We start from the raw sequence: 18,058 nt of genomic DNA, 5'->3' as shown, positions 1-18,058 counted from the left end.
ATATTTATTTGTCATTCAACTTTACAATTCACAGTTATGGTGGACCTTCACATTTCTGTTTTTCGATCCACCATCCCTTTATACATATAACTCTTTTCTATTAATGTATTCTTTGCCGAGAATTTCTTGATTGCTTTCTAATGTTCTGTTATGACTGAATTGCTATATATCCTTCCCCCTCTATCCTCTTCTATTCTCTCCCTCCGACCTAGACTGTCGCTCCTAAATTTCCTATTTTATTACCTCTATCCATATATTTATTTCGATAATACTCCTACAGTTATAGTACCTCTGCTACTACTCCCAATCCAAAACATTGAAAAACATCAAATATCTAATTCACTTAAATTACACTTCCAATTTCTCTCTCATTCCACTTCACATTTGTTCAGATATATATACAGTACACACACACACACACACACACACACACACACACACACACACACACACACACACACACACACACACACACACACACACACACACACACACACACACACACACACACACACACACACACACACACACACACACACACACACACACACACACACACACACACACACACACACACACACACACACACACACACACACACACACACACACACACACACACACACACACACACACACACACACACACACACACACACACACACACACACACACACACACACACACACACACACACACACACACACACACACACACACACACACACACACACACACACACACACACACACACACACACACACACACACACACACACACACACACACACACACACACACACACACACACACACACACACACACACACACACACACACACACACACACACACACACACACACACACACACACACACACACACACACACACACACACACACACACACACACACACACACACACACACACACACACACACACACACACACACACACACACACACACACACACACACACACACACACACACACACACACACACACACACACACACACACACACACACACACACACACACACACACACACACACACACACACACACACACACACACACACACACACACACACACACACACACACACACACACACACACACACACACACACACACACACACACACACACACACACACACACACACACACACACACACACACACACACACACACACACACACACACACACACACACACACACACACACACACACACACACACACACACACACACACACACACACACACACACACACACACACACACACACACACACACACACACACACACACACACACACACACACACACACACACACACACACACACACACACACACACACACACACACACACACACACACACACACACACACACACACACACACACACACACACACACACACACACACACACACACACACACACACACACACACACACACACACACACACACACACACACACACACACACACACACACACACACACACACACACACACACACACACACACACACACACACACACACACACACACACACACACACACACACACACACACACACACACACACACACACACACACACACACACACACACACACACACACACACACACACACACACACACACACACACACACACACACACACACACACACACACACACACACACACACACACACACACACACACACACACACACACACACACACACACACACACACACACACACACACACACACACACACACACACACACACACACACACACACACACACACACACACACACACACACACACACACACACACACACACACACACACACACACACACACACACACACACACACACACACACACACACACACACACACACACACACACACACACACACACACACACACACACACACACACACACACACACACACACACACACACACACACACACACACACACACACACACACACACACACACACACACACACACACACACACACTCTCTCTCTCTCTCTTCCCACTTTAATTCTCATTGTATTCATTGTTTGATAGTTTATCTTATTACACTCTTACCCTATCTTCTTACACTTAACACTTTCTTCTCTGTTCCTTTTCTTACACTTTTGCCACCCTTAACTTTTCTGCACTCACTTTTTAGCACTCTTCTTCTTCGCTATAACCTCTCCAACGCCCTATCTATTCAGTCCTCACAATCACTAATATCTGGTAGTCGCTTCATTCCTTCACTCGTTCTTCTCATGTCTTCTCTTGCATTTCCTCCATTAGTCTTGTCTATGCTCCTGACCTCAGACACTACCAGTTGTTTCCCTAATCCTTCGTCCGCAGTAGTGTAAACTAGCAGCCGTGAAGGCACTTGGGGGCATGGAGGTAGAGCCCCATGCTTTCAATGACCTCGGCACTGGAATGAGGTGGTGAGGTCGGCACCACGCTCTCACCGCCTTTGACCCCTGGGAAAGACCCAGTACTCAATTTTATAGGCGGCTGAGTGAACCTCTGGGCCGTTCTGAAAGTTTGGCAACGAGAAAAAAATCCTGTCCTGTCGAACCCCGGACCTTCCAGTCCGTAGCTAGCTACTCTACCAACTGAGCTACTTGGCCGCCAAAATTTTTAGTAGTAATAATAATATTTTTTATTATTATGATTAATAATAATGGTGATAGTAATAACAATTATTATTATTATTATTATTATTATTATTATTATTATTATTATTATTATTATTATTATTATTATTATTATTATTATTATTATTATAAAGTCTGCATTTAGAATGTTTGGTATGATCTGTAATCTAAAATAAGATTTGAATCAGCCATGGATTCGGTATATTCAAATATCTAACACTTCTTGTAGGGTGGCAACATATGTCAAGTTTCATATCTCGATCAATTTAGAATTCTGCATCTTCTAAATCCGATATAATAATCTATATTAGGCATGTTTTATGGTAACTCTCGCATGTGTCGAGGGAAACGATTTTGTTCTGGTACATTATGCCAAAAAGAAGAAATCGTGTTACAGAGGTTGCTTTCAGAGAAATAAACCTTTCAACAATGATTTATAGGCGAATTGTATTAATGCTTAAATCTTTATCAATTTCCTGAAAATTTACCTCAAACTTTGTAGCAAAATGTGGTTCCATAAACTGCAGGACTTTTCTACATGTGGACATATTTTCAATGTTCAAACTTTGATTCCAGTGCATTTGAGTAGATGGAAATAGCCTGAATTTAAGGAGATATATATGAAGGGCGAAAATGAAAACAATTTGGATAAGAGACTTCTGTTTTGTATAAAGTCATTACATCCTTATTGAAAAATGTGATTGCTCTTGTTAGCAAATTCATGTGTGACATAGGAAACAAATTACCCACTTGGTCAACTATAGTTGCCTTCATTATTTGTTTGTCTTTCCAGGAAGATTCGTTCGATCAGGACGAAGTTAAGCAGGAAGAGAAAGTGGAAATATCTTCAAAGGGGGAAGAAATTTTGCTTGAGAGGTGAGTGTAATGTGCTTGTTTCGGTTCTTCTTCCAGTATTTAACAGCTTCTATTAATGATTGTGTAGGGTGTAAATGTTCCTGTTGTATAAAATAGACTTTTTTATGAAATATGGATTTGCTTATCCATATGGACCCCTCAATATATAGGGTATTTCATATGTAACTGATCCCGCTAAAAATTGACTTACTTTTGCAATATTTGTTCGTGTTCTAGCACTCTGCTAGTAAGAACGTTTCGCTTTGCCGTACACTCGATTTGGTTACATATTTGTCGGCCAGAGATCTCAACTTTTCCCTGTATAGATGACACAAACTATCGCTATGAAATTTAAAATTTATTGTTAAGATAAAAAAGTTACAAATTACGATAAATTACACTGACCTGACACACTAATTTTATGGCTCACAGTTCTTAACATGGCTCACACTGCGAAGAATCCATAAAGGCAAGCGAAAGTATTTCAGGAGTAACCATCTATATCGTTTGCAGATTCCTTTCTATCAAATCTGGGATATGTGTGACGTTAATCTGTAAACAAGCGATCCTTCACAAATCTCCATAAAAGGAAATCCAGTCTGGAGATTGTGGCGGCAAAGCAATTGGACCTTCACGACAGATCCACCTGTTAGGAAACACTTCGAATATCCCTTGCATAATGGGGAGGAGTCCCATCTTGTTGTAAAATTGCTTCTGTAGTGATGGAATGGAAACGACATATTCTGGGGGACACTTTTCTGACTACTTTTCGACTTCTAGTGATTAGTTACTTGAAACTTGCCAACAGAGCTTTGTTACCCTGGAGGGAAGGTGCCAATTAGCCCCGAGAAGCTAAGGATTTACTAAAGTTAATCAATATTTTGTTGCAGATTAGCTTAAGTTTTGTGAAAAACTTGCTGAATGGCCCACTTCAACAGGTTGTGATATAGATTATGATCAGAAGCATTAGAACATTGCAAAATAAACATTACCTACAAGTAATACAAGAATAAATACAAGGGGATAATTCTTCCGAGGCCCGATATCGATCCCAGGACCTTTGGCTTAGCACACCAACACTATATCGACTGAGCTACCCAGTAACTTTACCAGACAGCCAATTTTTTTCCTTTTTTATCCACATAACTCGAGTGGGCTGACAAGATGCCAGAAACCCCATCGAATGCACACAAACTCTGTGACTTGAAACTGGTTTTCTGTTACCGTCCCTGAAAGCTAGATTTGCATAATATGTACGTTATTGTAGGTAGCTTAATATAAAACCACAATTTAAAGTCACACAAAGTTTGTGTGCACTCAATGTGGGTTTCTGGCATCTTGTCAGCCACTCGAGTTACATGGATAAAAAAGGGAAAAATTGAGACGGTGTCGAGTGAAGTTCCTGGATAGCGCAGTCGGTAGAGCATTGGTGCGCTAAGCTAAAGGTTTCGGGATTGATACTCAGCCCGGAACAATTTTTCCCTTGAATTTATTCAAGTCTGCTTCACAGGGAGCTTTACCTGAAAGCCAGAGTTGCAAAATAATACAAGATTCGTTTTCTTCTAAAGATCTGTTTCATGTTGTACTGAAAATTGTGATGTTGTAGTGATTTAATGTAATAGAAGTAATCTAAAATTACATTGTTACAAGTTTATCTAACACACTGACACATTATTAAATAAATTATTTGATGTAGACCACCCTAATCCTCTAAAAAAATCTAACAAAAAAGTGTTGATTGAAGAATGGTCATGAGTCACTCAAATTAATAAATTTTTTCTCAGCAACTAGAAAGTTTCAATTAAAATGAAACAATGCGAAATATTCCCAACTGAATACAATTGTTGAAATTATTTTCTCCTAGTTTCAATCTTACATAGTTAGTCTTAGAAACAGTTTTTTTCTTCTTCCTGAAAAGTTTTCTTTTTATGACTCATGTCCTTTCTGCAATAACCGATTCAATTATAATTTACAATAAATTTCATTATAACAATTTTTGACTCTTCAAATGTTGAATTACGAATTTCTCTTTGCATCGATGCAAACCACACTGACTCTTGCCATTTAAACTTTCTTCTTTCTTTTCGATTATTCCCCAGTTGCTCAACCATGCTCTTTCCCCTTACGCGATAGTGTTATTTGAGGATTAGCCTCCACATCCCTTATTATTTATACTTTCTTCTCGGTAGTTATCGTGATTCTTATAGTGCTCCATATTCTCCTTCACATAGTCCCGATCGCTGTCTCGGTCTTCATGAACCTTATTGTGGTGTTTGTCATGGCCTTTATTGTGATACTTATCATAGTGTTTCTCGTGACCCATCGTTATTCTTATCGTGGTTTTTGTCTTAGTTTTGTTGTCATGGGTGTTACATCATCCTTGTCTTCGACGAAGTCCTTATGGTGATTATTCCATGGTCCATGTCATGATCCTTATCGTAATCGTCCACGTAGATCTTCTAATGATCCTTCTTGTCTTTGCCTCAGTCTTTATCGTGGTCACTGTTGTCTTTGTCATGTTTCTTATCGTAATACTTGTCCTTGTTGTGTTCCTTATCATGGTCCTTATCGTGGTATTTGTTGTCTTTGTTTGTCTTACCAAGATCTTCGTCCTTATCGTGGTTCATGTCGTGATACTTATCATGTACCATTTTCCATATTGTGGTCTAATTCGTAATTATTATCGTGGCCCTTGCCCTTATCCACATCGCCTTTCTTATATTGGTTCTTGTTTTCCTTGTCATGGTCCTTCTCGTGATCCCTATTATATTGTCGTGGTCCTTTTTGTCTTTGACATATCTCTTATCGTTATCTATGTTGCCTTTATTGTGTTCATGATTATCTTCTTCATTGCTGCTTTTGTCATGGTCCTTAATATGATATATTTGATGTCAACATTTACAACCATGTAATGTGGACCTCACAATTTTTGTATCCGGTGCCATAATTACATTCGTTACAGATATACCTTTTATAGACGCTCTTATACTTGATTCAACCCCATTTAAATTGCATTATTCTCCCATTAAATCCTAACAACTTAATTTTAATAATTCATTCAAAATTTACACTTTTACGATTCTGTTCTTGCTTTTCAGTACACTTATATCGTACATACACTGTTTCAATAATACTTGTTACTAAAACGTACTACATCATTGTCCAATATGTTCGTTATTGTGCCTGTTTCTTGCTACATTTATTTTCAGATCCCACTAATTTTCTACATGTTATACTTCACTATCCTAGCTAGCCTCCCCCGCCATACTCCTCACTTATTTTCATTATAATAATAATTCTTTATTTATACTGGCAGAGTTAAGGCCATTACACTCTACCAGGTCACAAAGTATACAAGCAGTTACATTTAACAAAAAGTTAAAGAACAGAATACTGTCATATTACAAAAAAAAATAATATTAATAGCATAATAAAATCGACACTAAACAACATGAAAAATATACCATAATAAAAAAAAGAAAGTAAAATACATTGGAATATAGTAAAAGCAACTCATTTAGTACAAATGGTTAATATGGAAAAACGTAAGGAAGAATATATCAAAATGAAATGTAATAAAATAATAATAAAAAAGAAAAGAAATACGAAAATTAAATAAAATTCACGATAAAAAGGCTATGATAATAAGTTATTCGGCTGATAAAGAGAACAAAAAGGGGAAAAGAAGGAAAAAGAAATATACAGCCTATATTTTTTTCAAAACTATGGCAGAGAAAAGGGCTTATAACTGAAAGGAATCTAATTCAAAAAGTGAAATTTTAATTTATTTTTGAAAATTGAAAATAGACAATGTCCGACAGTCTCTGACATGTGGTAGAGAGCTCCAGAGATGAGCTGCAGAGACGGTGAAAGATGAAGAGTAGAAGGATGTTCTGTGTCTAGGAATGGAGAGTGTGATATGGTGTTGTATTTCGTGATATGACGACAAATGTTGAAAACGAGAAGCTATGTAGCTAGGGTTAGAGGTTTGAAGAATATTGAAGAATAAATTGAGAGAGTGAATAGTTCTTCGCTCCTTGAGACGGACCCAGGACAGCATATTTAGTGAAGGTGTGATACGGTCAGATCTACGGATGTTGCAAATAAATCGAACACATGCATTATGAACACGCTGTAGTCTGACTGTCAGTCTCATGTTAAGGTCAGTGTACAGAGTGTCACAGTAATCAAAGTGAGGCATCAAGAGCGACTGCACTAAATTCTTCTTGAGAAGAACAGAAGGAAATTTCGGATTCTTTATCGTTTTACATAATTCCTATTACACTTCTCTAGTTCATTCACAATTGACACTTTATCACTCTGTTCTTGATTTTCAGGTCACTTAGCCTATATCGAGGACACACTGTTTCTAATAATACTTGTTACTAAAACATATTACACTATTATCAATATATTCGATTTTTCTTTGTTTCATGTGTACCCTTCATATTCCGATCTCACTAATTTTCTACATATTATACTTCGCCGTCCTAGCTAGCCTCCTCCACCATACAGTACTCTTTACCTATTTTCATTAACTGGTCTTATCTACTTGCATTTGAACTTCCTCTTCCACTCCTCTAATTCATCTATCACTTTATTTACTAAGTCCTTAGCCGGATCTGGACAGAGACATCCAATTCACTATTTTCTGTTATACACTCGCCATTCTTTTTCTTGTCCTTAATAAGTATTTGTTGTCTTTGTCATTGCTCTTATCTTGGTAAATTTCGAAGTCGTTATCGTGGTCCATGTCATGGTATTTATCGTAATCCTTGTGGTGTTTGTCGTGTTTCTTGTCGTAGTATATTATCATGGTGCTGATATTGATCCTTATCGTGGTTCTTCTTGTTTTACTAATAGTTCTTTTCGTGCTCATGGTCCTTTTAATCTTTATGGTGGTCTATGTCGTGGCACAATCCTTGTGGTGTTTGTCGTGTTCCTTGTATGTAACATGATCCTGATCTTTGTCCTCATCGTGGTCCTTACAATGTTCCTTGTTGTCTTTGCCATATGTCTACATTTGTGATTTCAAAATTAATGTTGTTTTTGCACTTTAGCGAATGACTTTCGTGTTACACGGTATATTTCAATCTTTCATTAAGGTATATGTAGCCTGCACCCACAAAACGCAAAAAATGATGAAAAATTAGAATTTTCAAAATATAACTATTTTAATACAGAATTTTCTCCCCTTTAATTCGATATAAGAATTTTCGATTTATGCCTTATGGTTTTTCAGATAAGTCCGTTTCCAAAATGCTGCATCATCAACCACGGTCACTTAGGCTACTTTTGGAGTGATCTTCGTAGCAGTCAATCCCCTCGTCCAGCATTGCTTGTAAAATAAACTTCTTTATAGTCCCAAAATAGATATAGATGCATGATCATTAGATTGAAAAAAACATTTTTACATAATGAAGTAATTTATAATCTTTTACTGTTAGTCATAAAACTGTAAATTTGTGTGTCAATGATGTTGTACGTATTTTAATAAGAGTCCAAAAGTAGAAATTACAATTCTGAGAAGGATGGGCATAAACCCTGGGACAAACACCATCGCAGGATTTGTTGCATCTATGGAAATAGTGACAAAAATGCCAAAAAAAAAAAAAAACATTCAACACCTGAAGTTAAAACAAGGTATTTGAATGGCAGAAAGAAGCTGAAAGTGGACCGACATGAAGCTGCTTAAGGGGTGACATATGATGATGGAGTCTTCTAGGCTCTGAAAGTTTGTGGCTCATTTCCTGTAAATAGTAATTTTAGAATATTTAATTCTTTCAAACATGATATCTCAGTCAAATATGGTGATACCAAGAAGATATTGGTGTCATTTTGAGGGTTGAAATGTCTCCCAGGGCCTGACAATGAGTAAAATAACATTAATATAATTAATAATTATCTATGGATTTTTTACATGATTATGCAACATAAAATATTCTTCTACGTTACATATATGGTAATATTTAATTAATGTAAATAAAAATAAAAAGTAGCTCTATGTCAGGCACTAAAGAATAGTTTTAGCTATAAAACAGTGAAGAAACTGTGGCTCTATCTTAAAAACTGCATGAGCTATCATGTTTCAAGTTTCATGTCAAAATTATAAGCAAAATAATTTTTAAAAACAATTTAGACATAATTTGAAGGAATTTGTTCACTTCATTCTCTTTCTGGTATCTTTCTCAATTGTATAAAAATTTTACAGAGCAAAATTATACAAAACAAAATTTTTTGTATGTAAAGGTGTACATATACCTTAAAGGTAAACGATCAAGGACGTAAAAAGGGATGTACACCAGAAATACACAGACAACTGATAACATTTTGCACTGGTGTGCACTTTGGAGTAGGATGAAAGTAGGCCTAAGCACACACGACCAGATATCTTCCTGGCTACTTCGATATCGAGTGAACCGCCCCTGTAGAACTTTAACTTACCATGAGCAAGAGTCGTCTCATTCTTTTTAAAGGGAACTGTAATTTTAATATATATAGTCCTGTCGCTCTAATTTCCGGCAGCCAATCGCGTTGCAGGTCGGCTACATTTAAACGTGTGCGTCTTGTGATTCGCTGATTCATTTCTTAAGGCTCGATAAATGCTTAATATAATCGCCCGGCATTTTAGCTCTTTCGTTGGTGTTCGCAAAAAGCACACGAAGACGTTATTGTCCGCTCAATTATTTGCTGAATTACATTTTTGATTTATTATCATAGGAGCTACGACATGATAATGTTTAACGGTGTGACAAATAGATTCCTCGTATGGTAGCTCGGCAACGTAAGAACAAAAATGGCGAACGATACTACCTACCTAGACTTTATAGAGCCTTCACTTTCTAAGACGTAAGCAAAGAGGCGGAGTCACGCCGGAAATAACAGTGTCGGGACTATAGCATTCAAATATCATTCATTCGATTTCTCTTCAAATGAATGCTTATTTATTTTGATTTTACGAGTTGCACAGATTGTTAACTTTTCATTTCAGAAATGCCAATAATGTTGAAAAGAGTCACTCATCAGAATGCGACTCCGGTGCTCGTGATCAAGACGAATTAGCACAGTGTTGCAGCTACAACCTTGACAGTTCAATTGCTTGTGACGTAAGCAGTGAGTCTAATAAGTGTAACATCTGTAATAAGGTTTTTACAACAGCTCAATCTCTGAAACGTCATTTCCAGACTCATACATTGACAAAGTCAATAAAATGCGATGTCTGTGGAAAGAGTTTCTCACGATCAGCGAATTTAAAACAGCACTACCGCTTGCACACCGGGGAGATGCCATTCAAATGCGATGTTTGCGGAAAGTGTTTCTCACAAACTGGACATCTAATACGTCACTCTCGAATACACACAGAGATAAGGCCATTCAAGTGTAATCTCTGTGGAAAGTGTTTCTCAGAATCAGGAAAATTGAAACGGCACAACCGGATCCACACAGGAGAGAGGCCATTCAAATGTGATGTCTGTGGAAAGTGTTTCACAGCATCGGAAAATCTAAGAAATCACTCGCGCACACACACAGGGGAGAGCCCATTCAAATGCGATCTGTGTGAAAGATCTTTCTCACATTTGTCAAGTCTAAAATATCACTCTCGCATTCACACGGGGGAGAGGCAATTCAAATGCGATGTGTGTGGAAAGTCGTTCGTAAAGTTGAGTTGTTTAAAGTATCACGCAGGCTTACACATGACAGAAAGGCCTTATAAATGTGATGTCTGTGCAAAGTCTTTCACGCTATCGAGAATGCTAGAAGATCATATCCGTATACATACAGGTGAGAGACCATTTACATGCAATGTTTGTGGAAAGAAATTTTTCACATCTGCACATCTGAGAACCCATTTAGTCCTACATACGGGCGAAAGGCCTTTCAAGTGTGATTACTGTGGAAAATGTTTCCCACTTAAGGCATACCTAAAGGGACATATACGCCTACACGTAGGATAAAGGTAATTTGTGCGCAGTGTAGGTGTGAATTATTTATTGTGACAGAAAATTTATGTACACATCTACTTCTTCGTTCATACAAATATATGGGAAGTGATATGCACTGCTAGCGAATTACCGGGTTTTGGGGAGGATTTCCCCGTTGGACAGATATTCTCCTCTGATAAATTCATATCAACATCTCTTCCAGGGATAACTTCTATCCCCCCTCACACAATGTAATTGTTTTAATAGCAGTGATGTATTTTTGAGCAGACAGCTGCCGACAATCAATAACTTAGGAATTTACACATCCTATCTTATACATTGTGATGGATATATTATTATTATTATTATTATTATTATTATTATTATTATTATTAATTTATTATTACTAATTTATTATTACTAATTTTTTATTATTATTATTAATTCCAAGACAAGAAACTCAGTCTGACGAAGCGTGATATCCGTATTGCATGAGGATAATTATAACTTTATGGTCCAGTTTCACCAAGCTTCGTTAAAATAACGCTAACAGCATGTTAACTAACGTGTTGTTAAAAATCAAACATCCTGTTAGTGTAGTAGTGTTTCACCAACTATTTGGGGCACTTGGTTAGGTAACATCACAGTCTAGTATATACAGTCGCGAAGCTCAATACGTAGTAAATATGAAAACAATAGATAGTTGCTCACCACTAGGATCGCTAATATCGCCTCATTACAGGCAATGCTAAATAGTACCGTCACAGTCTATTGTTTCTGGCACCCTCAAAACTCAAGCTTCGTGACTGTATATAGTAGACTGTGGAAACATGATGTTAAGAGTAATCAAAGAAGCAGTGATTGTTTGAAAGTTTATTGAATATGCCTTTAATTGGTGTAGTCATTTGTTTCAGCGAAAAATTGTATTTTTTACACTATGAAAGTATTGGAGACTAACATAATTGCAACGGAAATCAAGAAAAAGAAACGTGTAAGGAGCAGTAATTTTAACTCATATGAGAAATATAGTTAGTGTAGTAGGTCTATCAATTAACTATAGGAATATAATTGAACTCAAACGTAGTGATGGAACTTTCATTAGCACAAAGGAACAGGCATGGGTTTCTTTAACCCAAGATTTTCAATCGCTATTTGGATGTGAAAACGCGAACTACGAAACAAATCAATGGTATGAAAATATTAAAAGAAATGGTCATGTACAAGATACAGTGGAATATATTTAAAACTGGCGGTGGTACTTTGACTCTGAAAGTTGGTGATATGGGTGCGAAGATTCTTTCAATTATTCAGGATCAAATAGAAGCAATAGAAAACAAAGATAACTGTATTGCTGAATATTGCAATGGTAAGCGTTAACATTATTTTCATATCTATTAGATACCTAACATATCTTCACACGTCATTAGTCAACTGTGAACTGTTAAATGACTGACGTAAAGATATATGAGTAACTTAATATCAAAGACGGACATCTGACCTCAATCGAAATTTAGATAGCTGTGGTTTTTTATACAATTATTCATGCTCTTTCCAGTTATAGTGAAAATATATGCAAACTCTAATACTATATTTATAAAATAAATTGTGTTAAATATTACATAGAACACTGTGAATGAAAAAATTGCCTCTAGATCAAAACTATGGAGTCGACAGATGTCCGTCTTTAATATTAAGCTACTCATTATTGTTTTGAAAATCTGCAATTATATGTGAGTATTAATACGGAATAATAATCACATAAATGCTTAATAAGCACACATCTCTTTATTGTGGATGCAGTGCTAATATTAACATCCGTAATTTTAATATTTATGAACTTTTCTATTATGAATAATTAAAAATGCTGAAGCAGTGATTGCAGCTAATTGTTTTCACTGCAAATATACCTCGATATAATAATGTGGACTGTAAGATATGTACCCTGACAGCCATGATTCACGCTGTAACAGGATGTTAAGGATTTAACTGCGGGAGTATGTTAATTTAGCAGTGGGTTTAACATGGTGTTGGCAGTAACAATAGTTGATGAAACATCTCTTCCGTTAAGTTTACTGTTAAACTGCCTTAACGACATTTTAAATATTTAACAAAGTTTCTATCTAGAAAACTTATCACCCCCCATCAGAAATCTGAATTCGCATCCTGGATATGCAACAGGATATCCAGAAGAATATTGAGAACTTTATTTCTCCCTTAATTACATTGAACGGACGAGAATGATGAAGTGCTAATCTAGACATAAAAAATTTTACAGGAGTGCGTTTTAAAGATTGTTTCTGCGGCATATACTTAAGTCATTTGTTGAGTAATTTTTACAATATTTTACTGGTCGTTTTCCTACACATGTAATAAGTGAACTCGAAGAGAAAACCTTTTTTTTTTTTTTTTTCAAAGTGAGACTTTGGATTATCTAATTCTCACCCCCTTCAAATTGAAGAACAGTCCTTGACATTTATAATTTTGAATTGTAACAAATTTGTAAAACACTAAACTTCAGCATTCGTTGCCATATGTTCGAACAAATTATTTATAGCATAGAGTTATCTGTACATTTTTAGACATTATGACATTCACAATAAATGTTTACTTTTAATTTTACATTCTCTATTTCCAGCGAAGTTTGTCCACAGGTTAAAAAATGTTTTGCACCATTACAATTTATTTTATAACTGCTATGCCTAAGCGCTAATTTTAAAATAAATATGAATAGAATATATTTTCTCGAAACAAACCTGTATCTGCTTTTCAATTTTTTCAGTATTACACACCATTATTTTGCACTTTAGTGATTGACAACGGAGTCAATTAATTGACACAAGTCACTTTCTCATCGAAAACGTGATTTTATGCAGATTTTAAATTAAGTTAGCAATGTAAAGTTTAACACGATAGATTATTCTGGTGACAGATAATAAATAGTCTTCCTTCGTCATTAAGGCTTTGACATGAGAAAAATCGATCGCGAGATCGGAAGAATTCAGTGATGGTATTAGGACATGGAAGCACTGTTGTGTAACGGAAAAAGTTGAAGACATTCCTCGGAGTGGTCCTTCGCGATCAATAACACCAGCTGAAGACCGCTTCCTGCGAATAACGGCTCATAGAAATGATAAAACAACTAGGAGAAGTTTTCTAGGAGCAGCGATGATCCCTCTGCAACGTGGCACGAGAAACATATGACCTAGTGTGCGCTTGGTTCGGAATCTGACAGAATGGTGTGAAATTATTTGGGCGAGGGGCGTAGAAACATCATGATTTTCGTATTCTACACAATTTATGAAAGAAAATTGTGATAGTTACTTATCTTGTGGGGGCAAGTTACCTTGTTGAAGTTTTTCCGAGGTTTTCCTTCAACCCAATATGAGCAAATGCTGGGTAACTGTCAGTGCTGAGCCCCGGACTCTTTTCACCGGAATTACGACCTTCATTTCATTCAGAGGCTGAATAACTCCTTGTTAATATAGCGTCGTAAAATAACCATAAAAAATTACTTTCGGTGGTATACATAAAGTTGTAGAATTATCTTTCGTTTTACTGTAGAAGTATATACTTCGTTTTGTATGCATACATTTGATACTACCACTACTACAAAGTACTATGTGGCAGTAGTAAAAGCTTATTATGAGTATTCGATTATATCGATTAGTGATAGTACCTCGAATTTATCGGCTAAGACTCGTAGTTTTGATCTTCCATGTATTTATGTTAATTTCTTGGTGGGAAAATTCATTGTTGTCCTTAAAATTTGGTTAGTTTAACAATTAAATGGATAATTACGACGAAATTGGAAGTTTAGAAGAGAGATGCGAAGAACAGCTGCTGTTTGTTAATCTACTAAGATAAGGTATGATATATTTGTTGTCAACATTTACAACCATGTAATGTGGACCTCACAATTTTTGTTTCCGGTGCCACAATTACATTGATTACAGATACACCTTTTGTAGACGCTCTTATACTTTGACTTTCGACCCCATTTAAATTGATCAGTTTTCTCCCTTTAAATCCTAACAACTTCATTTTGTTAATCTACTAAAAGAATGCCCAGCAATATTAAACAAGTTTTAAAATCCTGCTGCTAGAAGTAATAAAGAAAATGTCACCCATTCTGTAAAAGTTGAGGAGGAATATTACAGCGGCTGGGGGGGGGGGGGTGAAATTGACGGAAAATAAATTAGTTGAAAAATAATGTCAAAATCAGACGGGCCTAAAACTTTAGTCATTAAATTTACATGCAACCTAAAATAATGTAGACAAACGCAGATTTTTCACGAAAACTAAATGTATTATATAAACACATCATAGAATCATTTTGCTAAAAAAATATTTTTAAGAAGGATAACAAAAATCAACCAACAAAATTCCAGGTAAGTTATTTCAAAATCAACATTTGAGTAGTCCATTACATAAATTATCCTACAACATTTTTATTAAATAAAATTTATTTAACTTTTTAAATTCATGTTCTTGTGGTTCTCGTCTTTCCTTGTAGCATTTTCTATCCTGAATTTGCATAAATTCTGCCATTTTAAACTGTACACAATGCTTATGATAAGTTAACGGAGTCTCATTCAGGACGGACTATGATTTTCCTTAGTTTGTACTTAGAAGCAGAAGTATATTCTTGTTATGCATGCAAATAGAGAGAATCTCTTTCACATGGAAAAAAAAAAACAGAACTGGTGTACCTCGTTTCGTTGTTTAGTTATTTACATCTGAAGTTGTAAAGATATTTTATGGACACGGCGTAGATGGCTTGTGCGAGAGTGTGAGGTCTCGTGTGAGAGAGAGACAGCGATACCGGAGCCAGAGGGAGGTAGAAATCATTTCTCTTCTGCGTTAAATATTTATCACATTGTAACTCCTAAGATAGTCAATTGCCCTGTAATTTTTATGACTGTTAAGTGAATGTCTGAGGAAAGCATAGAAAAAATTCGAAATGTAAATCTTTTCTTTTAAACACAGAGAAAAAATAGTAACTTTGAAATGATCTGTTCAAATTAGACATTTGTGCCAACACCTTCGAAAGTTGGTAAGCATCAAACTTTTTTTTTTTTTTTAACGTTAGAGGGCGGGACAAAGTGAAAGAAATGTTGAAAAGGTATTGAAATGACTTTTAATAATTATTGCTACTCAAAATCTTTACTGGTTTCCGTATTACGGTGACGTAAACGACCGTTTTTGCTTCGTCAATGGAGTCAAGACTCAGCCTTTCGTTTGTTAAAAGAGAAAGGATGCCGGAATATTAAAAGGAACTCGTAAACTCTCAATATCAATTGTGCATGGCTGTCTTGAAACACAATCTTTTGTCTGCTGTAACTTCCACTTGCTTTAGTGAACGAGCTTGACCATTTAAGTTTGTCTTCCCCCCCCCCCCATCTTCGTGTGCTGAGTGACGTTTACGTTGTAAACAATAGCGCTATTCTTCCGGAATGATCGAACACTGCGCTATAACCCGCACCCATTTAATAATTATATAGAGAGAATGGTTTGACTTTACAATTAAGTTTTTCTTTCTAGGAAGTAAGTACTTATAAAATGCATTCTCTTTTTATTTGGCAAGCTACTGGCTTTCAGAATTAAATACGAAACCGCCAAGGTTCCCTTTGATAGAGATATCCTTTAATTAGTTAACGCTCCAGTCCTACGATACGCGGGAGTTTTGAAGCCGCTGAAAGTAATATGCATTATATGCAAGCGATTTGCCGCGGAGAACAGTGAGGCTGGAGCAGCCTGCATCCAGTGTCGCCAATAGAAGGGCCAAAAAATGGCTAAACAGTTGAAATATAGCTACATTCCTTATTATCAATATATATAGTATTAGTTTTGTCGCTAGGGGTGGTTGTCACCGAGGAACAGTTAAAAATAGCTAGACTTAGCAACAAAGTCACTATACTGGCCACAGTACTCGTTTCACAGAAGCAGTGACCTCATCCGTTTCGCCTGTTACTTTTACGGCATTATAGATCTGCATAGCTGGCATCTTGTGTGGGTGCAGGACGTTAATGTCTGCAGTTTCGGTGTATGTCACGCTAAACTCTAGAATACAGGTAAGCAATCTGTGCGAGCATTAGTAACCATATTGTGACGAATCTCGAACCAAAGGAGAAGAAATAGGTCAAGATGAGTGAAGATCCATCTACACGGATCAACGTTTCTTTCATCTCTACGCATTCAAGCAGTTTACACCTAGAAATTACATACAGGTGTTTGCTGTATTCCTTAAAATAATGTTTTGTAGCATTTTAGGGTCAATGTAGAGTATCCACCGCCCACGGAATGAATATTGGTTAAACGAGCGCTGAGGACTTCCGCCGATTTTGGAATAGACACCGACGCACTTAGGTTAGGTTAGGTTATGTTATGTTAGTTTAGTTTAGGCTTTTAGTATCCCTTCAAGATGAAGCTGAAAGCGATTGTGTGTGATTTTTTGTTTTCTATGTTGGCAGTTAAAGTGCGTCTGTGTCTATTCCAAAATCGGCGGAAGTCGCTCAACGCTCGTTTCACCACAACTTATACTATATGTTTAGGATTAGTGTAAGACTGGCCAATGTCCTCTATAGTGGGCGGGACATAAGTAACATTCACCAAAAAACCTGTTTTT

General features: G+C 36.6%; 1 protein-coding gene across 1 annotated transcript in view; it reads left to right on the top strand.

Annotated features, from left to right (window-relative positions):
* Window positions 1–18,058, top strand: part of LOC138691429 (zinc finger protein 493-like) — a 46,643-nt gene that overhangs the window by 6,479 nt on the left and 22,106 nt on the right. Inside the window, exons 4-5 of the mRNA XM_069813355.1 lie at window positions 3,450–3,532; window positions 10,503–11,460. Coding sequence (XP_069669456.1) covers window positions 3,450–3,532; window positions 10,503–11,460 — 1,041 coding nt within the window. The remainder of the gene's footprint in view (window positions 1–3,449; window positions 3,533–10,502; window positions 11,461–18,058) is intronic.

The sequence above is a fragment of the Periplaneta americana genome, chromosome 16, assembly GCF_040183065.1.
Source record: "Periplaneta americana isolate PAMFEO1 chromosome 16, P.americana_PAMFEO1_priV1, whole genome shotgun sequence".
NCBI lineage: Eukaryota > Metazoa > Arthropoda > Insecta > Blattodea > Blattidae > Periplaneta > Periplaneta americana.
This window is presented reverse-complemented; position numbering and strand designations above follow the sequence as displayed.